Source organism: Anomaloglossus baeobatrachus, chromosome 8 (assembly GCF_048569485.1).
Source record: "Anomaloglossus baeobatrachus isolate aAnoBae1 chromosome 8, aAnoBae1.hap1, whole genome shotgun sequence".
NCBI classification, from domain to species: Eukaryota; Metazoa; Chordata; class Amphibia; order Anura; family Aromobatidae; genus Anomaloglossus; species Anomaloglossus baeobatrachus.
Genome location: NC_134360.1, coordinates 252,568,674 through 252,594,169, shown reverse-complemented (window position 1 = coordinate 252,594,169; position 25,496 = coordinate 252,568,674). Strand labels below are relative to the sequence as shown.

The window sequence follows — 25,496 nt, the reverse complement described above, 5'->3', positions numbered from 1 at the left end:
ATTTTAGTTTCATCCTCACATCTTCCACCTTCATTATTGTCGGCTCTGTCCTGTCACATGATGTCCACTCTGACATCTGGTCCAATACGTGTCTCCACGTGCAGACAGGAAGTCAGTTTCTGACTTCCTGTGATCTCCAGGCCAACATCATCACCTAATAAACCCCTACTGTCATCTCTCGGACAACTGTGTTCTCTACCCAACTCGGCCCTCCATCACGCAGCTAAAGATATAGGGAAAGATTTATGAAACTGTCTAAAAGAAAATACGCCTTTGTTGCACTTAACGACTAAGGGCAACGGAGACAGTTTTGCTTTGAGACAGTTTCATAAATCTGCCATTAGATAGTAGCAAGTGAAATGTGATGAGGCTGTTCCCTAGAGGCATCATAGGAAATGCAGCCTGCATGAAGGAAACCATATACGTAATAGGAAAGCTGAAATAAAAATGTCAAACAACCCAAAAATGATATGTCATCTGAAACAGGTAAAGTCACGCATATAAAAATTATTCTTTAATAGTCTAAACTGTAATTGCAAAAATAATTATTTTTACAGTGCTTCTTTCAAAATTCCCTGAACTATTGTAGTTTTTATACTTAAAACACATATACAATGCCTTGAACTCATTTCAGCTTGACTGTGTAGACTGAGACATGATAAGCAGAGTCCTCACAAAATCATTACAATTCCGCTCAAATAGATCATAATCTATGAACAACCAAGTGACCAAGATGCTAATTCAAAAGTAACAACCAGCCACCATAGTCAGACACCCTTCTACGGCACTCCACTGTCTCTGCCAGTCCTATAGACTTAGAACAGACTTGCAGTGCACGTGGTAGAGCACAATTACACCCAGACGCCTACTCAGTGCGACTGTGATGTAAGGGTTAATGGGAGGCTCAGGACCCCTGTTTTCAGTAACGTTGGCGGTTACAAAGGGAAAATAAAGAGCTTTACCAAGAATAAGAAAAACTTAATTCAGCCTTGAACAGCAGTATATCACAAAAGTGAGTACATCTCTCATATTTTTGTAAATATTTTATTATATCTTTTCCTGGGACAACACCAAAGATCTGACCCCTGTGATACAATGTACGGTGTCAGTGTGCAGCTTGTATAATATTGTAAATTTGGTGTCCGCTAAATAACTCAACTCAGCCATTAATGTCTAAACTGCTGGTAACAAAAGAGAATACACCCCTAAGTAAAAATAGACAAATTATGCCTAAATTGTCCATTTTTTGTGTGGCCACGATTATTTTCAAGCATGGTCTTAATTCTCTTGGACATGGAGTTCACTAGAGCTTCACTAGAGCCTCTACCTCTCCTCCAAGACAACATCATGGAGCTGGTGGATGTTAGAGACCTTGCGCTCCTCCACCTGCTGTTTAAGGAGGCCCCACAGATGTTCAATAAGGTTTAGGTCTGAAAAAATGTTTGGCCAGTCCAACACCTTTACCCTCAGTTTCTTAGCAAGGCAGTGGCCATCTTGGAGGGTTGTTTGGGATAGTTATCATGTTGGATTACTGACCTGCTGCCCAGTTTCCAAATGGAGGAGGTCATGCTCTTCTTCAGTATGTTACAGTACATTTTGGCATTCATGGTTTACTCAATGAACTGTAGCTCCCCACAGCTGGCCACTCTCATGCAGCCCCAAACCATTACACTCCCACCACCATGCCTGACTGTAGGCAAGTCACACTTGTCTTTGTATGTTGAGTGTTGTGAATGTCGTCTGTGTGGGTGCTGTCCTGAAGCTCCCTCTGGTGACCAGGAATGGTAGTGGAGCTGAATCTGAGCCTGTGACTCAGACAGGTGTCGGCGTTAATTGAGAATTGGGGAAGTCCTATTGCAGACAAGTCTGGTCTATATAGGAGAGCACTTTTTGTCCTGCGGGCACCGGTTATACTTGTATATTCCTCAGTCCCTGTTTTTGGCCTTGAGATTTGTCCATCCCTGTATCCCTGAGCAAGACTTCTGCAGATAAGTTTCAGTTTTTGCCTAGCTTCCTGGTTTACACCTTAGCATGTTGTTTTTCCTTGTTTTGTTTTTTATCTGTTTTCTTGCAGGTTACGTTTTGTTTCAATTGTGTTGTGAGCATGGGGGTTCCCCCTGTGCTAGCTTGGTGCAGGAAAAGGGATTTTATCCCTGTCAAATTTGATTATTTGCTCTTCTGTATTTTGTGTTCTTTTTTGGTATTTTGTTTCTCCCATTATTTACAGGAGTACCTGATATAGTGGGGGGTGAGGTTGTATGACCTCCAGGGCCATTTTTTACTATCAGGAGTTTGGTATTTTTCTACAGGGATTTTGTACTGACCACAATCAGTTCCTTTCCTTTGTTTTGTATCTAGTTAGTTGGGCCTCACCTTTGCTAAATCTATTTTTCCTATCTGAGTATTGTGTTTTCCTTTATCACCGTAATCTTTGTATGTGGGGGGCTACCTGCTCCCTTGGGGACTACTCTGAGGCAAAGTAGATTTCCTCATTGCATTCTGTGAGGCGTAGCTAGTTTCTCAGTCTGTGACGTGGCGTCTAGGTTTTTAGGAATGCTCCACAGTTCCTTCTAGTTGGTCTGTTAGTTAGGGGATTGCGATCAGCCTAGGTTCCAACTACTCCTATTTCTTGGTGTTTTTTCACCATTGGGAGTTTTTTGTAATCTTCCACGGTTACCCTGATCATAACAGTTGAGTTATTTAGGGGGCACCAAATTTACCCTGTTATACAAGCCGTACATTGACTACTGTACATTGTATCAAAGTATCAGATATTTAGTGTTGTCCCATGAAAAGTTATAACATTTTTTTTTTTACAACAATGTAAGGGGTGTACTCACTTTTGTGATATACTGTATGCAACTTGCTAACATAGTGCTATTAGGCTGGGTTCCCAAATTTTTAGGTATCTGCTCCAATATTGGTTGCAGCTGCTTTGCTTTCTGTCCTATGCTTGACAAAGAACAGTTCCTGTGTCGGACAATATCTAAAGGAGTGTGTAAAGGTGCCCGCTGACCGGTTACTTCGATAGCTAAGCTAGCACCCCCCTATCTTTATCTCTGTATCAACTGCAGAAAAGGGGTCTGGCTTAGATATTAAAATTAAGAAGTCCCCTTCACATCATGCTTTAGTCATGTGCCAACACAGGAAGCAGTGATTTGTGTTGAGCCAGTAGTCGGGATGGAGAAGCTACCAGAACATTGGGGATCCCAACCTGAAAAAACATTATAGATGATATGTCTTATGCGGGCGTCACACGGGACGATCTATCGTGCGATCGCACAAGCGATCGTACCCGCCCCGTCGTTTGTGTGTCACGGGAAATTAGTTGCCCGTGGCGCACAAAGTCGGTATTCCCCGTCACACGTACTTACCTCTCGGACGACGTCGCTGTGGGTGGCGAACATCCTCTTCCTGAAGGGGGAGGGACATTCGGCATCACAGCAACGTCACACAGCGGCCGGCCAATAGAAGCGGAGGGGCGGAGATGAGCGGGACGCAACATCCCGCCCACCTCCTTCCTTCTTCATTGCCGGTGGGTGCCGCGGGACGCAGGTAAGCTGTGTTCGTCGTTCCTGGGGTGTCACACGGAGCAATGTGTGCTGCCTCGGGAACATTGAACAACTGGTGCACAGAAGGAGGACCGACTTTTTGAAAATGAATGACGTGTCAACGAGCAACGATAAGGTGAGTATTTTTGCTCGTTCACCGTCACTCGTAGCTGTCACACGCTACGATATCTCTAACAATGCCGGATGTGCGTCACAGAATCCGTGACCCCGCTGACATATCGCCCGATATATCGTACGGTTTGATGCCAGCCTTATTGTTCAAGGTTGATTTAAAAATACTATATTGTCCTGGAAACTCCCTTTAAGAAATCTGAATTATTGCATTATTGCAAATGAACTTTCTTTTACATGGAGGCATAACTAGTTTAAACACGGGGTCTCAAAGTATTTCTCTTATGTTTAGTTCTGCTTTAACTACGTTGAACATAAAATTGCAGTGGAAAATCACAATAAATTTTCTTTATCTCTCTCCAGGACCCCTTTGCAAATCAACATTACTGAATTCATTCAATGAAATGCACATAGCAAAAGCATTAACTTCAATCACACATTTAATGAGGATGACCAAGTGATAATTATATTTTATAGAAGCGATTTGCTGAAAATGAAAGTTAAGAATATTGGTCTGGAATAAGCCAGTTTATCACACATAACCGTTTTTTTCCTAGGAAAGCAAAAATAGCTGAAAAATTTTTCAACGCTGTCTCAACCCTTCTGTACCAGCTTTTCAGAATAACATGGGTATCGATCTGCAAAACTGATAGGATACGGGTAGCAGAAAGACCAATGCAGAAGATCACATGAACGGTTTTATACATAGACCATTGCAGCACTGCTTCATTCTATATTCTGGATCAGTATAAATATATGGGTGCTCAGAAAATAGATAACATTTGGGTTACCATCCGTATGTCATGTATTTTTCACAAGCACATTACAGTTATAAAGATAAGAAATTGTATTTGACCTTTATTGGTTATCAAATTGTTCCTTCAAAAATAGATGCAATTCGGAGATACAAAACAGACACACAAATGGCATACAGATGAGAAATAAACATTTTTTCTGGATATAAAATTAATAACTTTCCATACATTCATGTGAATCCTTCTCACAGGATCCTCTGGGGCGTGGCTCACATGATCCTCAGGGGAGTGTCTTTAGGCTCCTCTCCATAACTATTGAGACACACACCCTTGTAAAGAACATAAAAATTAGCACTTAATAAAAAGACTCATATCTCTGGAATCATATGGCAGATTTTAATAAAACAGACAAAACAAACTCAGAATAGTCACGGGAGCAGTGGGAATAATATACAAGCAAAACCTAGTTTCTTTAAACCTGGCTGCAGGTCCTCTCTAAGTGGTAAAGGCCTCCGTACATGTCAGACTAAATTCATCCAAACTCACCAATATTGGTCGACTGTCTAATATGACCACCCAACTCTAGCCCCCAACAGAAGATGTCGGGGATCCGGTTTGGTGAATTTAAGCTGCCAATTCTTCTCTTACTCCTCGAGATAAGCTTCCAAGTAACGTAGCAGCTCTCTTACAGAGAACATAGGAACAATCGGATGTGGGTTTTTTTTAAGGTTTTTTTTTGAGGAACCACACCTTGCAATAAAAAGTAATCAAAGCATTATATGTACGTCAGGGACTCTGCTGTGCCAAGCATGCCGGTATATGGGGGAGTTAGGAGAGGTAGCTGTTGACTGACAGTTCAGCTTTTAGTTATTTAATGTGTATGGAGGTCAGATTTGTTACAATTTGGTTGTTATTAAAATTGATAAGTTTGATAAAACTGATAAGAAACACAGACAGACTGCACCATTGAAATACTAGAGAATTATTGAGTGGTATTGGTATTACCGTACTATAAAGTTGTATTGTTGAGTTTTACCTGAATAGTTTGACAATACTTTTCACAAAGTTGCATAATTTTTTATAAATATTCATGTTTTCTCAATTACTGTGCGGTGAGAGGGCGGACTTCTAGTGAGTAACCGTAGAACTGTGCCATGTAGCCAATCATATAGGAAACATCGGGGGAGACCGCTTGTCATCGCCGCGCTTTTCACCACTCTGGAGACAAAAATTAAATCATCCAAGTTTTTATTATGAAAGCTGATGTAAGTCAACGCGTTTCTGGGGGCACAGCCCCCTTCTTCAGGACAAAATAGCACTGACAATGATAGTGGTCTATCCCCACTATCCCCACTATCCTTGTCAGTGCTATTTTGTGCTGAAGAAGGGGCCTGTGACCCCAGAAGAATGATTTAATTATCATCTCCGGAGTGGTGAAAAGCGTGGCGGTGACAACCGGTCTCCCTTGATGTTTCCTATCTGCCTGAATCTCCGGTGCTGCAGCTATCTCCACCATTACATGTCCATCCAGGTGTTGTCACCTCTCACAACCCTTATAGGTGAGAACATCCTTCACCTCCTCTCCTCTTGCCTACCTGGTAAGACCCTATTGCGCCCTTTCTTCCACAGGCTCTTTCTCTTTTTGTAGCCAATCAGCTGCCTCCCCTCTCTCAGCATGAGAGTCACTGATATGCCGAGACTGCTGCATCACCTTCTGCTCCTCTTTTCTGTCACTTATGTTCCTGCTTTACCGAAGATATTTCCAAGTAACTCGCTGGTAGGAAAGGAGACCTATACTGTAGCCTACTTTGAAGATGAAGAAGATGCTGGTATCCAATAGTACAATATATTACGCTGGTATACAGTGATTTTGGTGCAAACAATCTCTGAACCATATTATATTAAGTTTATAGTGCTGATTAAGAATATGCCTTTGGTTTTGCAGATTTGCTCTAGTTTCTGAGATATTTAATAATTAAAGGGGTGGTTCACCCATATTCATTATTGGCCATAACGATATTATGTTGAGAAACAAGGCTTCTCTCAAATACCTCGTGTTGCTAATAGTGCCTGTGAGTGGTGCTATTGCGAACCGCTCTTCCTCTTCACCTGACCCCTGGGCTACATGACCTCGGGGATCCGGTGATGTCACGTCAATTTCCTGTTCACCTGACATCACTGCGGCCGGCCCCAGTCTCCGTGAGTCAATGGGCTGAGGGCGGAGTTTCACCTCTCGTCACAGCCCAACGTCACAGCCCATTATCTCCCTGCTCCCAACTCCATCACTGCAGAGCGAGCAAGCAGGAGACACGCTGGGCTGTGATGAGCGTTGAAATGCTGCCCACAGCCCAGTGACTCACGGAGACTGGGGCCGGCCGCGGTGATATCAGGTGAACAGGAAGTTGACGTGACATCACCGGATCCCCGAGGTCATGGAGCCCGGGGTCAAGCGACGGGGAAGAGCGGACTGCAATAGCACCACTCACAGGCAGTATTGGCAACACAAGGTATTTGAAAGAAACCTTGTTTCTCAACATAATAATGAATATGGGTGAACCACTTCTTTTTTTAACACAACACTATTGAAAAACATTGAGAGTTGCAAGAATATTATTATTATTATTATTATTGTTGTTACATCTAGTAAGTAAACAGTTTAAAATCATATAAAAAAGAAATGTAAAATATCTAACAGGGACAGGAAAAAGTTATTTAAATACAATATTAATTAGTTATTAATTTTCATTAATGTCAATGCTTCAAAAATCACTGTTTATTAGATTATCTTTTATGTGTGTCTTCAGGGCAATCACGTTGGAGATCATGTGTATGTCCCATCTGCCATGCGGTGTTGATGAGAATTTTTTTCCAGGAGATGCAGATTTGGTGCAGGAATATGGTGTAAAAATGTCAGCACCAAATATTCATCCCTTGGCAAAAAAGTACACAAAAATGGTTTTGTTGCATTTGTGAGGCCGTTTTCTGCCAGGATATGCACATTTGGTGCAGAAATCTGGTGCAGACATTTGAGCACCAAATTTGCATTCCCTGGCAGAAAATTACAGTTTTCAGTCAGGAGATTGTGAACTCAGTGACGGCAGGTGAGTTCACTGAGTTTAATTGGGTCACCTGAGGTCAGAACTGGGTGTTTTTGGGGTTAATAAAGGGGAGAAAGAGGGTGAGTTTTTCGTATTATATTTCAAATAAAAGATTTTTTCTGTGTTTTTTTGTTTTATTTATTTTCACTTACAGATTAGTAATGGGAAGGAGTCTCATAGACGCCTTCTATTACTAATTTAGTGCTTAGTGGCAGCTGTGAGCTGTCATTAACCCCTTATTATCCTGAGTGCCACCAGACCAGGGCAATCGGGATGAGCTCAGTAAAGTGCCAAGATTGTCACATCTAACGGACACAACAATCCTGGGTGGCTGCAGTCTGCTATTTTGAGGCTGTGGGAGGCCAATCACCATGGGTCCCCTCAGCCTGAGAATACCAGCCCCTTGTTGGCTTTATCATGACTGGGTATCAAAATTAGGGGAGACAGCACCCTGTTTTTTTAATTATTTATTTAAACAATTGTTTTGAAAAGCCGAATGTGGTTCTTATATTGATACACAGCTACGATAAGCACATGGCCGAGGGCTTCACCTTGTAGCCATATGCTTTATCTGTTCTGGGTATCATAATATGGGGGGACTGTACTTCCCTGAGAACTCCGGGCCCGGATTGGTGCATGGGTACCGTTGAACTTTTACAGTCCGGGTCCGCCCATCACTAATTATTACTCTTTTGCTTTTCACTGTAATTTGTTATATAAAGCACTTTTATTGTTAATTTCAGTCCTAAGACTTTATGTTTAATTGCCATTGAAGAGGCAAATAGTCACATTCATTCCCCAATATTCTTGGTTTTCCATCATCATTGTCAAGTCCTTGACTAACGATTTATTTCCCAATCTCAAACTAGGAACAGTTTCATAGGAAGCTAGTTAGCTTTGCACATTTTTTTGGTATGTGAGAGAAATAACTAAGCCAAGGAACCTGGAGGAAACCCTTATATACACAGGAAGAACAAATAAAACTCAAGGGAGACATTGCTTTGTGTTGTGGTTTGAACCATGGACCCAAGTATTATTATTATTATTATTAATTATTATTATTATTATTATTATTATTATTATTATTAAGTGCTGCAAGGTACAGTAAAAGTGCTAACCACTGAGCGACCATATGGCTGAGTCAGGATAAGTACAGTCATTTTCTTTGTAAAGTGAAGGAACTTCTTTATATCATTCTAAATAGCTCAGGAAAAAAAGTATAAAAAGGGGCAAATGTTGAACCCATTATAGTGCCACTGTGTATATTTTATTGTATTGAGAAGACGTAATATACTTTTTTGTAAAATTAACTTTCTCTGTTGGACACAACTTTACTATGTTTTATTCTTTTGTAACAGGTAACCTTGGAAGAGTGGATTACATCTCAGACTTTGAGTATGACCTCTTTATCAGGCCTGATACGTGTAACCCTCGTTTTCGCGTGTGGTTCAATTTTACTGTTGAGAATACTAAAGAAAACCAGGTAGGCAAAAATTACAATATTGATTTCTTCTTGAATTTCTGCATTCGATGTCCATTATGTGTCTGAAGCTAGGATTACTGAACTATGAGCCCTCAATACGTCCTTAGCTTTATTTTACAACAGATTGGTTCACACTGCTTGTTTTATATCATAATGAACTTGTTTATAGAAAGTCGTCTTGTCGATATTTGCTGATATATCTGAAAACTTTGCTTATGTTCACATTTTTTATGCAGTTTGGATACTCTTGCACTTTTTTTTTTTGCTATTTAACTGGAATGGATAGCTGGGATCAATATTTGATATATATATAACAAATACAGTACTTTGCTTGCAATTTTTTCTTGTTTGGTTGACACGTTGCTTAGTGGCAGTCCGTGCCCTAAAATTGATTTTTTTTTTTAAAGTTATTAGGCAATGAAAAAGATGTCTGTAAGTGACCTTCAATGCATACATTGTTTAGATTCCTTCTAAGAAAGGATTATTTTAAGACTATGTTCCCTGAAAAGTTAACTTTGAAGGCAAACTTCTCCTGTTGACCCTAAAGTAACAAATTTTACCCATACTTTTGAATATATCTGGAATCTAAGGTAATCTTTGAACTCACAAGGTCCACAAAAATGCTTCATTATGTGAGAAAAGTTATAGAATCATAGAACGGTAGAGTTGGAAGGGAACTCAAGGGCCATCGGGTCCAACCCCCTGCGAGTGCAGGTTTTCCTAAATCATCCGAGCTAAAGTTAATAGAGATCTTGTGATCATTTTAAAATATTTGATTATGGAATTTGTTTGTGAAGATTATAAAGTCACATGAGATTTTTATTTGTGGGAAACAATTGTCATAATTCTTTTACTTCAATTTACGGGTGTTTTTTTTTTCCTGCAGAGTGTTGGCGTTGCTGCATTGCTAAAGCATATGCAGCATACACTGCAACAGTGTGAATTGTGGTGCTAAAATCTCCTCCGTGAACAAGCACGGGAACCATAATCAGAGCCGGGCTGCACAATTGCAGCCAAATATATTTTATTCTGAAACTCTGCCTTGATTCAGAGAAAAAATAGTTTGAGTCAACCAGGGACTACAAGGAGAGACCTGACTAGTCCAATGAAGTCATCGGCAGTCTTTTCCCCACCCCGCTCCAGTTGATTCACAGGTCTCTCCCATGTCTCTCCCATGTGTGTAGTTAGGAAAACACCCCGAGCAGGGTGGTGAGATGAAAGTGTTACCATTGGACAAATCAGGTCTCTTCTTTTATCCACTCTACTAACTATGTTTTTGTCACGGGTTTTGAACTGATGGAACAGGGGCTCCTAGGCTGACCCTAAGACTGGAGCCCTTTCACTGTCCCTTATCTCGAAGGTAGGCTTGATGGTAGCCAGGTTCAAGCCCCCAGCGTGACCCTATTTCCTGTCTGAGCCCTGATGCTAATCCTCCCCCATCCAGGGAGTGGGCCGGAAGTTCAGCAACGAAAACCTTAAAAAAAAAGCAAAGACAAAAGTAAACGAAAACTCGTGCACACTGCACTCAAACACAAAGGAGGGACAATAAGTGGACTGGGGAGTAATGCAAATGGGGTAGGAAACAAATACACAACTGGAGAACTTTCAACTTTTTGATCACCATAGCACTGGACCACCACAGGAACCAAGGAAGCAAAAGCTATGTATGGCACTCAGCCCCAGGAACCAGAACCTTATAAAGGCTGAAGGCAGCTGCGGATGGTAATCTGCAGGCTGGGCTCCCAGCAGATGATCACAAGCCAGCAGGAATTAACTCCTTCTGTACTGGAAAGCAGTGAAGCCAGAACCAGCCAACGCCCAAGACAGGCTGTGCAACTAATAGATTCCAAGTTGCTTGTTGGAGTCTGCTGCAGTGTGAACAGAATCTGACACCGCCATATCACCCAGGGAGTGCAACACCAAACACCGCACAACAGTTTTCCATGAAAAGCTGCAGCCATTCACTGCCAGACTCTTATTATTGCTGCCTGCAGTTCAGGCAGCATAAATCTAAAGAGAGGTATCCTTTAACATTATTGGACCTTAGTAAAGGAACCTTTTTTTAAAGTTTGTCAAAATTGTATGTAGATTATATTCTAAAAAAAATTACGAAGGAAACAAGCAGAAACCTTTGTATGAGTTCATGTTCTCTGTTTATTCTGTATTTTTATCGTCTTTTAGTAAACAGAGTTTTTAGTCTTTTTTGCCCTCTGTCTTTTAAGTCTTCCATTTGACATCTATCATAGATTTATGACAAGGTCGTTGCAGGCGACAGAACTGTCAAACCTTCCATGTTCAGTTTTACGTTGTCAAAAAATTGTTATGGAAGTAAAGGTGAAAAATGTTATATTACGTAAGGAAAAAAAATGGAGTCCACCGATCAGTGACCTGTTTAAGAATATGTACATCTTTTAAGTGAGTTAGTTAGGGCAACGTTGTGTTCTAATGTAAGGACAGCTATATATATGGCAGCTTTCCCTAAGAATAATAATAATCCTTAGTCCCTGATGTATAGAAAAAGATTTTCTTTAGCTTAGTGACAATTAGATGTTTGGTGCACCATGGGCAATGTTGTTAATCAATCAAGTTGGCCAGCTTGACTCACGTACATCTTTGATGACCCTGGTTTAACATGGCCAGTTCTTTCATGGCTGAAACCCGCGTGTACGTGCATTGCTACAGTATAGGTATGCACAGAGCAGCCTTTGTTCTAGACCTATTGGGGATAAAACACAGCACTTCTGCGTGGTAGGTGCTTAAGTAGGATCCAGTCCCATATGTAGCAAAGAGTAAATACTTGGCACTCAAATAGTTGAATAAACTGGTATTTCGCTTCTGCCACACAGCGGTGTACACCGTGATCTACACCAGCGCTGCTTTCACTCACAAGCTGAACAGACTGTCTACACTGCAGACTGATGAAGGTCTATGTTAGACCGAAACATCTGTGCTGTGTCTGCCCTGATACTAATCCTCCCCCATCCAGGGAGTGGGCCGGAAGTCCAGCAATGAAAACCTTAAAAAAAAAAGCAAAGACAAAAGTAAACGAAAACTCGTGCACTGGTCAAACTTACTGTGAGGATTATGCTAGATGACGATTAGAATTATGACAGTTATTCATGTCAGTCAGCTACTCCATGATGTCACCCCCTCCCTTTTCGGCTGCTTGGCAACCCAGCAAAGGTAAAGGCCCCGTCACACTAAGCAACATCGCTAGCAACATCGCTGCTAACGAACAACTTTTGTGACGTTGCTAGCGATGTTGCTGTGTGTGACATCCAGCAACACCCTGGCCCCTGCTGTGAGGTCGTTGGTTGTTGCTGAATGTCCTGGGCCATTTTTTAGTTGTTGCTGTCCCGCTGTGAAGCACAGATCGCTGTGTGTGACAGCGAGACAGCAACAACTAAATGTGCAGGCAGCAGGAGCCGGCTTCTGCGGAGGCTGGTAACCAATGCAAACATCGGGTAACCAAGAAGCCCTGTCCTTGGTTACCCGATATTTACCTTTGTTACCAGCCTCCGCCGCTCTCACTGTCAGTGCCGGCTCCTGCTCTGTGCACATGTAGCTGCAGCACACATCGGGAAATTAACCCCATGTGTGCTGTAACTAGGAGAGCAGGGAGCCAGCGCTAAGCAGTGTGCGCTGCTCCCTGCTCTGTGCACATTTAGCTGCAGCACACATCGGGTTAATTAACCCCATGTGTGCTGTAACTAGGAGAGCAGGGAGCCAGCGCTAAGCAGTGTGCGCTGCTCCCTGCTCTGTGCACATGTAGCTACAGCACACATCGGGAAATTAACCCCATGTGTGCTGTAACTAGGAGAGCAGGGAGCCAGCGCTAAGCAGTGTGCGCTGCTCCCTGCTCTGTGCACATGTAGCTGCAGCACACATCCTGTAATTAACCTAATGTGTGCTGTAACTAGGAGAGCAGGGAGCCAGCGCTCAGTGTGCGCTGCTCCCTGCTCTCTGCACTTGTAGCTCCGTGCGGTGGTAACCAAGGTAAATATCGGGTTGGTTACCCGATATTTACCTTAGTTACCAAGCGCAGCATCTTCCACGCGGCGCTGGGGACTGGTCACTGGTTGCTGGTGAGCTCACCAGCAACTTGTGTAACCACGCTCCAGCGATCCCTGCCAGGTCAGGTTGCTGGTGGGATCGCTGGAGCGTCGCAGTGTGACATCTCACCAGCAACCTCCTAGCAACTTACCAGCGATCCCTATCGTTGTTGGGATCGCTGGTAAGTTGCTTAGTGTGACTGGACCTTAAAACTCAAGGTGTCAAAATCCAATTAGACCAGGCCTTGATCCAGCACACCCCCTGCGGAGTGAATTGTCCTACACAGGAGGTGGGAGGGGAGCTCCAGGTTTAAAACCTAACTTCAAAAGTCTCTTCCAGACAATTCGGAACCGTCAGGTTTATAACCTAACTTCAAACGTCTCCTCCAGACAATTCGGAACCGTCAGTAGAGTTTCGATATTGTGGTTGTACATCGCCCCCACAGACAAGACAGGCACATTTTCATATTCCTGAGGGCCAGACGCACGTAACACATATTTCGGCAAACCTGTATGATGTACGTAGCCCTCAATAATTAATAACTGGCCACAGGAAGCCCGCAGGACGCTCATATTTCCTATCAAAACGGAGATCAATTCACAACGACAAAAATGAGGGTCATATATTCTGTGTGAGTAGCTCAGGGGCCGAGTTATGCTGGGAAATTTAACGTTAGATTATTGTTAGCTAGCAGCAGGGGGAGGGAATTCCCAGCCAGGATGATGTCACGAGGGGGGGCCGTGTGAGCCCAGGACAGAACAGATAAAAGCTAAGGGCAGAGGTCCGTGCATTGTATTTCTTCTGGGGGTCATGTGCTTCATTCATGTAGTGGAGGATACCTGAAACGTCCCTGGCCCCACACAGTACCCCCCTGCATGGGCCAAACCCTCAACCCTAAGATAATTGATACATCTGTATGCCTGTTTGTGACCGCGTCTTATTTGTAAATGTACTCTGACACTTACTCAATAAAATACAAGTTTATTCAACTATTTGAGTGCCGAGTATTTGCTCTTTTCTTCTAGACTTGGTCATCTGTCTATACTTTACATGTGTTTATATTGTGGTCATCCACGTGCGCAAGATTACAGCTGAAAAATAACTATTATAACAGTTTCGTAAGAGGTATCTCAATATTATTATTTTTGGCTTGGGCCATACCTGTATTTGTGCCAGTTCTTTTGTAAATAATTTTTACTTTTCATTTGTCCAGATTTTAGCTCGTGCACCACTTTGTCGGTTGTGAACATTTGGCTCTTCCCGTATAGTCAGTTTCCTTTGCTTTCTCCTAAGAAAACCCATGGTGCTTCCCATTGGCCATGCATCCATTGATAACACCACACTTCTATGTCATGAAAGTGGCGGTGCGCCTGTGCTAGGTCCGACAGCCTCCTCCTGTATCTGGCAATCAGTCAAGATGACATCAACTTTGCAGACGGAACAGAGCAGAAAAGTAGGAACTGCTCTATCGACTGGATATCACAAACAGTAGGAATATTGTTGCGTGGAGTGGTCATGTGACTGCAATTAATAAGTGGGGTTGAGCACTTATTTAGAAGAGGAGGCTTATTCATTAGATATTTTCTGTACAAAGCTATTACATTACAAAGCCCCCCAAAAATCAAAGTATGCAACTTAGCCATTTTGGTTAGAGATGAGCGAACCTGAGCAGTAAAGTTCAGTGTTTGTACCGAACACAGACTTTACAAAACAATCAGTGTTTGAATTCGGAGTTCGGGTTCTTTACATATGCTGACCACTCAAGTAAGCATCACTGTGCTTGGGTACACTCAGTGATCGGGTACGCTCAGTGCTCAGTCCAGTGCGAGCCGCTTGCAGTGTTTAAATGAAAAATTCAATGGAATCCAAGGCATCGAAACTCCTCTCTGTTTGAAAAACGTTATTTGTCATAACATACACAGAAAAAATGCAGTAGCGACGTTTTAACCAACGCAGGGCCTTTATCAAACCAGAAAAAATTACATACAATCACAGTTCAATACTTGGTGCTTTTTTTATGGGGGTTTGATTGCAGAGCACTCCCCTCTACTGTCCTACAGGGTTGGCCTCTGTGCAGTGTTTGAATGGTTCGCTCTGGGGTAAAATCAGCATTATCAGATGGATTGTGCACAAACAAAAAAATGAAAAAATATGCCCTGCCTTCCCCAGAAGTGCTCTGTTTATGGCTGGCTGTAAGTAGCCGAAGAATCGAACTGCCCAATCAGTGACTTCCAATGGGGTTGAGGTCAAGTCCGGGTTCCAAACTGAACTTCATGTAAAGTCCGGCTAAACCCGCCGAACTGAACTTCAATGGACCGCTCATCTCTAATCTCAATAGTATAAAAATGTAAAGATGACCAAGTTACCTGTTCCGAGGTGTGAAAATCTCAATGTCCAAGGCTAAATTGTAGAGCAATAGGAGTCCACCGTTTTCCCAAAGATAAAAAAAAAGGAGATGTTATGCTCAACCTTTTCTTTTATATAAGTTTTACTTCTTTTTCTCATTGACCTTTTTTCTTGTTTTTTTTTTTCACTTTAAATCTAAATGAACACGATGACCCTCACTGCCGACGGTTCCCAGTGAGGACACTTACCGCTCGGCTCGATCTGCAATTCTTTCTACGTATCACATAAAACCTCTCTATGTATGACCATTCCAGGAATATTCTAGGAAATATTACTGAAGGCAGAGTAAGAATCAGAAATGTTCAGAGGAGAATATTGATCCAAAGGTGATAGAAACACTAGTAAACAAATCCATGAGAATGGAGCCACACGTGTTTATCAGCGAATAACTCCTCACATTCAAGAGTGAATATCGGGGATTTAACAGAATGATTTAGTGTTAACATCTGTAGGGTGTTCTGTCTATAGGGCCTAAGAGATTACACTTATATTTGTTAATCAAGCAGATAAAAAGTAAAAACCTTTTCCAAAGAGTCTTATTACTTGTTCATATAAACTGCTGATGTAAGTACTAATTGCCAACTAAAGCAAGATAAAAGGGTCTTAAAGAGTTTTTCTTATCTTTGATGTGCCATATTGCCCCATAGATGCCATATTGTCCTATATTGTCCCATAAATGTCTGTTAAAAGTGGACACTACCTCCAGTTTGTTTGGCTATTTAGCCCCTTACTGATACAGAACGTTTTGGTATATCTTATGTCGGGTGTTTGTGTGTGAAGCTCTATTCCATGCACTCATCAGCCCCATGCTGCATCATGTTCCCGTGAAGGCGATTGGTTGCTGAAGACTGCTGTAGCTATAATGTCGTTTGTTGTGTGAAGCCCGTCCACAGGCTGATCTTTGTAGGAGACTGTGATTTTAATTATATACTGCAATATAGGCGTACTGCCGTACACTGTATATGATAGAACAAGAGAACCACAGAATCAGGTCTCCAATGGGAACTAAAAAAATAAAGTACAAATTTTGCTTGGAAGTTATCCCTTATCCATAGAATAGAAGATAGCTTCAATATCGCTGGGTGTCCAACCGTTGGCGCCTTTACGATCCTAAGAACCAAAGCTCTAAAGTGCAGAGAGTGAATGGAGCGGTGGTTGATCATGTGCACTGCTTCTCTCTCACTCTTATTGGAGTGTTAAGAATGAATGTCGCGCCCATCATGCCGGAAGTGAGAGGACATCCAGCGAGCGGCTCAACACAAAGGGAAAACCAGGGAATACGTACATGTCAGGCCCTGGCGATAGGGAGAGAAAAGCAGGGTCACCTCCTAACACTCACCGGAGTCTATTCCCTGCACTCCCTAACATCCCTGGACATGTCCTTTTTCCCCCGTGTGCCATCACGTGCCTGGTTCCTTGCTGGCATGGAACTCACCTTGACTAGTATTGTCAAGGTAGAGATTTTGGGTAAAGCTAGCTAAGGATATCTTCATACAGGGTATCCAGAGACCGGTGCCGTATTAGCTGTATATCAGTGCCGATATTAATGAATCAAATCAGTGAAGAGCTGTGGAAAAAACAAGCGCAATAGGGTCTTACCCCAATAATGTGCGGGGAGGGAACAGGGAGCAATTGTACTCACCAGATATAGTTGTGAAAGTCACAACTACTGTACAAGCATGGATATATTAGATCACGGCAGCAGCAACCCAAGTGGCAGATAACAGAGAATAATGGAGGAAAAAGGGTTTTCATATGCCGCGCCAAATGATCACTGGTTCAAGTAGTCTGATTAATGACTCTTTATTTTGCACAGGTCTACGCATTTCTGGAGGCTCAGCTCCCTTCCTCAGGACCGTCAGGCATAAGAAAACATCAAATCCCTATTATTAATGAATCAGACAGTGATCACACAAAACGTGTTCTCTCCTTGAGCCAGCGTCATCCACTGAACCTCGTGTATTAGATAGATTCAATTATACAGTATACATCATTAACCTTGAAAATAAAACACAGTCTAGGGAGTGTTTCACTCCCCAATTTCTCCCAGCATGTTATGAAACACATCTCTGTTTGTTATACATTCTTTCTGTGTGACTCTTCTGATTAGACTTTGCACGTTTCACATTCTAGCTTCTTTATCTTTGGTTAACCCCTTCATGACTATATAGCTTAGAATTATATTATGGGTCTATGCGATGGCTACATAGACAGACAGATAATTATGCAACTACATCTACATTTTGATTATTTACATACACAGATATTCTTATTAAGTTTAAACAAACAAGCTATAGCTCAGGCCACCTCCACAGTATGAATAGTATGAAGGCCAGCAAGACACTGGTCTCACTACTGCAATAAAACAACACAAGGAAGGTAAGACTAAAGGGTAGGCATAGACACAACAAATAGCACTCCTTGACTTCTCCAACAGGAAACTTCACAGCTGCAACTGAAATAAACACCTCAGCTTCTCAAGAGACAGGCTCCTTCAAAATGGTCAGTATAGCATGAACTAGCGTTAGCAAAGGAGAGAATAAGGAGTGGGTTTATATAGCAGAAGGGCATGGCTGCAGCTGAGATTAACAGCTACAAGTCAATCTCAGCAGGATAGAAAAGAAACTTTAACCCCTTCAGCACCGAATGGAATTAAATACACTCATGCTCCGGATAAACGGTGACTGGGCTTTACAGCTCAACTAAACGCTGTGACCTCCTCATCCCAGATCCCTCCACCCGAGGGCTCAGCAGTGCGCAAAACACTCATGACAGCGGCACCGAGCACGATCGGCCACCACTTCATGCACATGGGATCTTCAGAAAACCCCACAAATTCTTGGGATTGGTGGGGACCCCAGCAGTCGAAGCCCAGAGATAGGGGATAACTTTCTAACTTTAGAATTTCCATTATCTGTCATATTTTGCAGGTCATTTTGTCATCTAATGGTCTGATAATATAAAAGTACTTGATCACTAGAAACATGCCGAAACACTGTGCAAAGCTGTCCTATCGTGCAATTTGTCCATAGTTTAATCGTATATGCCAAACTATTAGCGATGAGCAAATCTGCTGAAATTCAAGGCCAAGAGTTCACTCAGATTTGTCCTAGAAATTTTATTTGCATTAATTTTATTGTTTGCAAATTTAATGTACCTTTTTATGCTCCGAGATCTCTCCAGACACCAGAGCATAATAAACATGTGTAGAAAAAAACTAAAACATAATACCCACCCAGATCCACCTGTCGTGCAGTCCCGCTCTGATCCAGTCGTCTTTTTCAGTCCGGTAATCAGTGCTGTCTTCAGTTGACCATCTTCGGGGTCTTCCAGAACCGCGATGGAGATGTGAACAGAGCCCAACTTACTCTCTGCTCTGGTTTGTAGAGTCCTCTCTATTACGTCTGTATATTCTAAGAGAGGTCCCCTTTAATACAGCATGATAGTTCATATATAATGTTATCTCTATACATATACATTTCCATTCTGTTTTTACTTGCAATGTTAAAAAACATACATTTGCCGTTCTTCACAGCTGTCGTCATGAAATCCCCATAAGCTTTGCCTCTGGGCTTCATTTTTATATGCTGCAATCAGTGCAGAACGTAGATGCAGCTCCCACCGTCTATCGAATGTTGTAAAGCCGTCTACGTTTTTTACTCTAATTTTCTTTTCACATTCCGCCGTCGAAATGTATGTTCATCTCCGGCTATTGTCCTGTTGCTTGGCAACCTTTAAACCGTACCTTTGTGGGGTGACAAAGAGCTTAACATGACTCCTTGCTTTTTTCTATCTGATCATGTTACAATGCACTAATCGAATTCACTAGGAAGCATTATTAACAGCGGACTGAGAAAGACTTATTATGAGCGAGGACCTTTGATTGTGAATGCTGTCACTAGCTGATAGCACGTGCCACAGGACAGAAGGTTTGGGAGTTTCCAAAAATTTGAAGTTTTTGGGTAACTTTACATTGGCGACTCAAAGATAACTCTGAGTGGTAACAGATTTTAGAAGTTAGTCCTTATTTAAAGGGTTTGTTCAAAGAACGCACCACACCTCAGACTCCCGATTTCTTTTTTGTTTACCTCCAGGCTTATTGATGATTGACGATTCAGACAAAAGGTGAGCAAACCTGAAATTTAGTGTTCGGTTTTCGGGCCAAACATCAATTTTTAGAAAAAAAACAGAGTTTGGGTGCTTTATGTATACTGACCACTCACACAAGCATCGCTGTGCTCGGGTACGCTTGGTGCTCAGCCCAGTGCGAGCTACTTGCAGTGTTTGAATGGCTCACACTGGGGGTAACAACAGTGTAATTGGATGTAGTCTGCAACCCACCCCCCCAAAAAAAATCCCGCCCACCCGCCAACAGAATTGTTCTGCTTATGGCTGGCTGTATGTGAGCAGAGACCCGAACTGCCAATTAGTGACTTCCATTGGGGTTCAGGACAAATCCGAACCTCTGGAGGTACGGTTCAGCTGCACCTGCCGAACTGAACGTCCACGGATTCTCCCATCTGTAGTTCAGAGGTGGATCAGTGGTTATCACTGTTGACTTACAGGGCCTGGGGTTAGGTTAAAAAATGAAGACAACATTTGTAAGTTTGTATGTTCTTCTTGGGTTTACTCCTGTTTCTTCCAACACTGCAAACATATGCTAATAGTGAATGTCTGTTAAATGCTGAGGAATTAATCTAATATATAAAGCTGAGTGCATGTATGTCTGTGTGTGTGTGTATGTATGTGTGTATGTGTGTATGTCCGCTAAAGGAATCCACACCGTCGTATTTACAATCACAAAATTTTGCACAGACGCCCCATGTGACTCAGGGAACATCATAGACTATGTTTTGATGGGAAAATTTAATTCCGCACTTTACAGTTACTCTCCAAAAATCCTGCCTCCATTAAAGTCAATGGGACTGTGAGCTATTAGGTTATTAATAGGAGCTGTGATTGGTTGCTATAGGAACAAAATAAATTGTTAGTATAAGAAGCTTATGTGTGAGGTAATAAGATGTCGGTGGGGAGACAGATAGAGAGAGACAGACAGAGACAGACAAACAGGGAAACATACAGCGAGAGAGACAGACAGTGAAAGAGACAGACAAAGGAACAGACTGAGAGAGAGAGATAGGGAAAGAGAGAGACAGACAGATACAGAAAGGGAAAGAGACAGACATACAGCGAACGAGACAGGGAAAGAGACAGAGACAAGGAAAGAGTCAGGGAAAGAGAAAGAGACAAGTAAAGAGACGGAGAAAGAGACAGACGTGGAATGAGACAGATGTGGAACGAGACAGACGGGGAAAAAGACAGACTTGGAACGAGACAGACCTGGAACGAGACTGACAGACAGATAGAGAGAGACAGACAGACACAGACAGACACAGACATAGAGTGAGACATACACAGAGATAGAGACAGACAGAGACTGATACAAAGACAGACAGAGACATCAGAGACAGACAGACAGAGACTGGGAGAGAGAGAGACAGTTACTATCCCGGGCAACGCCGGGTACTACAGCCAGTGGTGCTATATAAGCAAAAAAATAAGTAAAACTGTGTCCTTGTCAGTGCTGATAAATAATATAATGCAGAAGTAGTTCTGCAAAACAGAGTGCAGCGGCACAAAAACTGTCCAGATTCCGTCAGCTTCAGAGCAGCACTTGCAAGCGCTATACCATATATATACCTAGCTGTATATGGCCTTTAAGTGGTTTGTTGTAAAGTTTCTTGTTCTTATAAACACTTTGCAATTTTATCCATTAAGAAGATGAGACAAGTTATTTAATGGAGATGTTTACCCTTCTTGGTAAGATGAGTATCAATGCAACAACTGAAATCCACAGATTCTGAATGTAACATGGAACGTCTGGGCTTTTGTAGATGTAATAAACCAATGAATGGCTTAAAGCCTCCATACACAGAGGATTAATGTCCTCTGAACCTCCTGATATTGCTGATGGTCAGGAGAGTTGTTGATTGCGAATGTCCTATTTCGGCCAAGCGAGCCCTACTGTGTATAGGAGAGTCGGCTGATATGGCTGTCAGCCGGTCTATCTGTTCAGCCGGTCTATCTGTTCAGCCGGTCTATCTGTTCAGCCGATCTATCTGTTCAGCCGATCTATCTGTTCAGCCGGTCTATCTGTTCAGCCGATCTATCTGTTCAGCTGGTCTATCTGTTCAGCCGATCTATCTGTTCAGCCGATCTATCTGTTCAGCCGGTCTATCTGTTCAGCCGGTCTATCTGTTCAACCGATCTATCTGTTCAGCCGGTCTATCTGTTCAGCCGGTCTATCTGTTCAGCCGGTCTATCTGTTCAGCCGGTCTATCTGTTCAGCCGATCTATCTGTTCAGCCGGTCTATCTGTTCAGTCGATCTATCTGTTCAGCCGGTCTATCTGTTCAGCCGATCTATCTGTTCAGCCGGTCTATCTGTTCAGCCGGTCTATCTGTTCAGCCGGTCTATCTGTTCAACCGATCTATCTGTTCAGCCGGTCTATCTGTTCAGCCGATCTATCTGTTCAGCCGGTCTATCTGTTCAGCCGATCTATCTGTTCAGCCGGTCTATCTGTTCAGCCGGTCTATCTGTTCAGCCGGTCTATCTGTTCAGCCGGTCTATCTGTTCAGCCGATCTATCTGTTCAGCCGATCTATCTGTTCAGCCGATCTATCTGTTCAGCCGGTCTATCTGTTCAGCCGGTCTATCTGTTCAGCCGACTATCTGTTCAGCCGGTCTATCTGTTCAACCGATCTATCTGTTCAGCCGATCTATCTGTTCAGCCGGTCTATCTGTTCAGCCGGTCTATCTGTTCAGCCGGTCTATCTGTTCAGCCGGTCTATCTGTTCAGCAGATCTATCTGTTCAGCCGGTCTATCTGTTCAACCGATCTATCTGTTCAGCCGACTATCTGTTCAGCCGGTCTATCTGTTCAGCCGGTCTATCTGTTCAGCCGATCTATCTGTTCAGCCGATCTATCTGTTCAGCCGATCTATCTGTTCAGCCGATCTATCTGTTCAGCCGGTCTATCTGTTCAGCCGGTCTATCTGTTCAGCCGGTCTATCTGTTCAGCCGACATCCATCCAATGTGCATGGACAGCTTTAATGTATAATCTCTGTGTGCAGTGCTGGTGTCTCAGTTCTGACACAGATCTCTACGTCTCATGGTACAGACAGGAATATACCGTATAGTATGATAGCATGTTTCATATCTGAAAGGGGTCTCTTAGACTAAATAGGGCTAGATGAATCATTGTGTTAAATGACTTGCATTATGTGTGGAAATGAAAAAATGTTGAGGCTCATTAAGGGCCATAAAAATGAAGCATGGTCCCTTAACCAGCTATAGTATCATCTATACCATCAGGGTGATCATGAAGAGTGGTAATAATCTTCATCAGGAATGGTCGTCCACACATGGACACAATTGAGCTATTATAATTACCGTATATTTGAAAAATGAAGGTGTAACTCATGTATCTTATGCTACCTGCCGTGGGTCACATCCCATCACCTCACATTATATATATATATATATATATATATACCGTATTTTTCAAACTATAAGACGCACCGGACAATAAGACTCACCCTGGTTTAGAGGAGGAAAATAGGAAAATAAAATTTTAAGCAAAAAATGTGGTCATGATACACTGTTATGGGGCAAGGATCTACTGCTGGCACTGTTATGGGGTAATGTCCCCAAATCCTCTACTGAGGTACCACATCCTGGTAATGATCCTCCTGCCTTGTATATTATCCCCATCCTTGTATATATGACCCTCATCCTGGTAAATACCCCCATCCTGATAAATACCCCCATTCTTGTATGTGCTCCCATCCTGATAAATACCCCATCCTGATAAATACCCCCATTCTGGTATGTGCCCCCATCCAGGTATATGCCCACATACTGATATGTGCCCCCATCCTGCTATATACCCCACCTGGCATATGGCCCGCATCCTGTGGCACACATAAAAACATAAACCTTTATACTCACCTTTCCTCACTCCATGCAGCATCGCTCATCTTCCTATCTGTGCCAGCAGCAGCACCACTGACCTGTGTGGAGCCGTGCGCACAGCGATGATGTCATCGCTGTGCGCATCGCTCTCCACACATATCAGTGGGCCGGCAGACAAGAGGTCATGGCGATGCTGTAGGGAACGGTGACCGGTGATTATACCGTACTTATTCACTGCCCCCCGCGCTGATGATGATACACGGGGGGCAGTGAATATAGCCACACATGTTCACTCGAGACTGTAGGTGCCAGGGGTGATCACGCGGGCCGGCTGTTTAGTATGCGCGCACCCCCCACCCACCTCTCAGCGCCGGCGTCAGGGCTGAGAGATGATGGACGTCGAGATGAAGTGCATACTATATGAAATGAGGCTAATGAGTGGGCCCACGTGGTCATGGTAGCCACTGCTACAGCCTGCTCTTGCCTCTGATGACCCGCTCCACCACCACCGCACCCTCCTTCCCCACAGCCATCGGACTATAAGACGCACCCCCCACTTTCCCAAAAAAGTTTGGGAAAAAAAGTGTGTCTTATAGTCCGAAAAATACGGTATATATATATAAACATCTCAAGAGGAAGATGAGAGACACCAGACCCAACAATGCAGACAGACGGCGGCTATCAAAGCAACCTGGGCTTTCATAAGACCTCAGCAGTGCCACAGGCTGATTGCCTCCATGCCACACCGCATTGATGAAGTAATTAATGCAAAAGGAGCCGCAAAAAAGTATTGAGGCATTTTTTGTACAGACTTTTCAGTAGGCACCAACATTTCTGAGTGTGACATCATTTTTTCAGTTTTTCTTATACAGTGCCTTGCGAAAGTATTCGGCCCTCTTGAATTTTTCAACCGTTTCCCACATTTCAGGCTTCAAACATAAAGATAAAGTGTTAATGTTCTGGTGAAGAATCAACAACAAGTGACACAATTATGAAGTTGAACAAAATGTATTGCTTGTTTTAAACCTTTTTTAAAAAATAAATAACTGAAAATTGGGGCGTGCAATATTATTCATCCCCTTTAAGTTAATACTTTGTAGCGCCACCTTTTGCTGCGATTACAGCTGCAGTCTCTTGGGGTATGTGTCTATCAGTTTTGCACATCGAGAGACTGAAATTCTCGCCTATTCCTCCTTTATAAACAGCTGGAGCTGAGTGAGGTTGGATGGAGAGTGTTTGTGAACAGCAGTTTTCAGCTCTTTCCACAAATTCTCGATTGGGTTCAGGTCTGGGCTGTGACTTGGCCATTCTAACACCTGGATACGGTTATTTGTGAACCATTCCATTTTAGATTTTGCTTTATGTTTGGGATCATTGTCTTGTTGGAAGACAAATCTCCGTCCCAGTCTCAGGTCTTTTGCAGACTCCAACAGGTTTTCTTCAAGAATGGTCCTGTATTTGGCTCCATCCATCTTCCCATAATTTTTAACCATCTTCCCTGTCCCTGCTGAAGAAAAGCAGGCCCAAACTATGATGCTGCCACCACCATGTTTGACAGCGGGGATGGCGTGTTCAGGGTGATGAGCTTTGTTGCTTTTACACCAAACATATAATTTGGCATTGTGCCCAAATAGTTCGAGTTTGGTTTCATTTGACCAGAGCACCTTCTTCCACATGTTTGGTGTCTCCAGGTGGCTTGTGAAAAACTTTAAATTACATTGTTTATGGATATCTTTGAGAAATGGCTTTCTTCTTGCCACTCTTCCATAAAGGCCAGATTTGTGCAGTGTACGACTGATTGTTGTCCTATGGACAGACTCTCCCACCTCAGCTGTAGATCTCTGCAGATCATCCAGAGGGATCATGGGCCTCTTGGCTGGATCTCTGATCAGTCTTCTTGTTTGAGATGAAAGTTTGGATGGACGGCCGGGTCTTGGTAGATTTGCAGTGGTATGTTACTCCTTCCATTTTCAATATGATCGCTTGCACAGTGCTTCTTGGGATGTTTAAAGTTGTGGAAATCTTTTTGTAACCAAATTCGGCTTT

At 42.8% G+C, this 25,496-nt stretch overlaps 1 protein-coding gene across 4 annotated transcripts in view; it reads left to right on the top strand.

The window, feature by feature from the left end:
- LOC142249007 (cytosolic carboxypeptidase 6-like) overlaps nucleotides 1-25,496 on the top strand; it is a 2,064,630-nt gene that overhangs the window by 199,287 nt on the left and 1,839,847 nt on the right. For all 4 annotated transcript variants that reach the window (XM_075320539.1, XM_075320540.1, XM_075320543.1 and 1 more), the window contains exon 3: nucleotides 8,895-9,019. In XM_075320539.1, coding sequence (XP_075176654.1) covers nucleotides 8,895-9,019 — 125 coding nt within the window. The remainder of the gene's footprint in view (nucleotides 1-8,894; nucleotides 9,020-25,496) is intronic.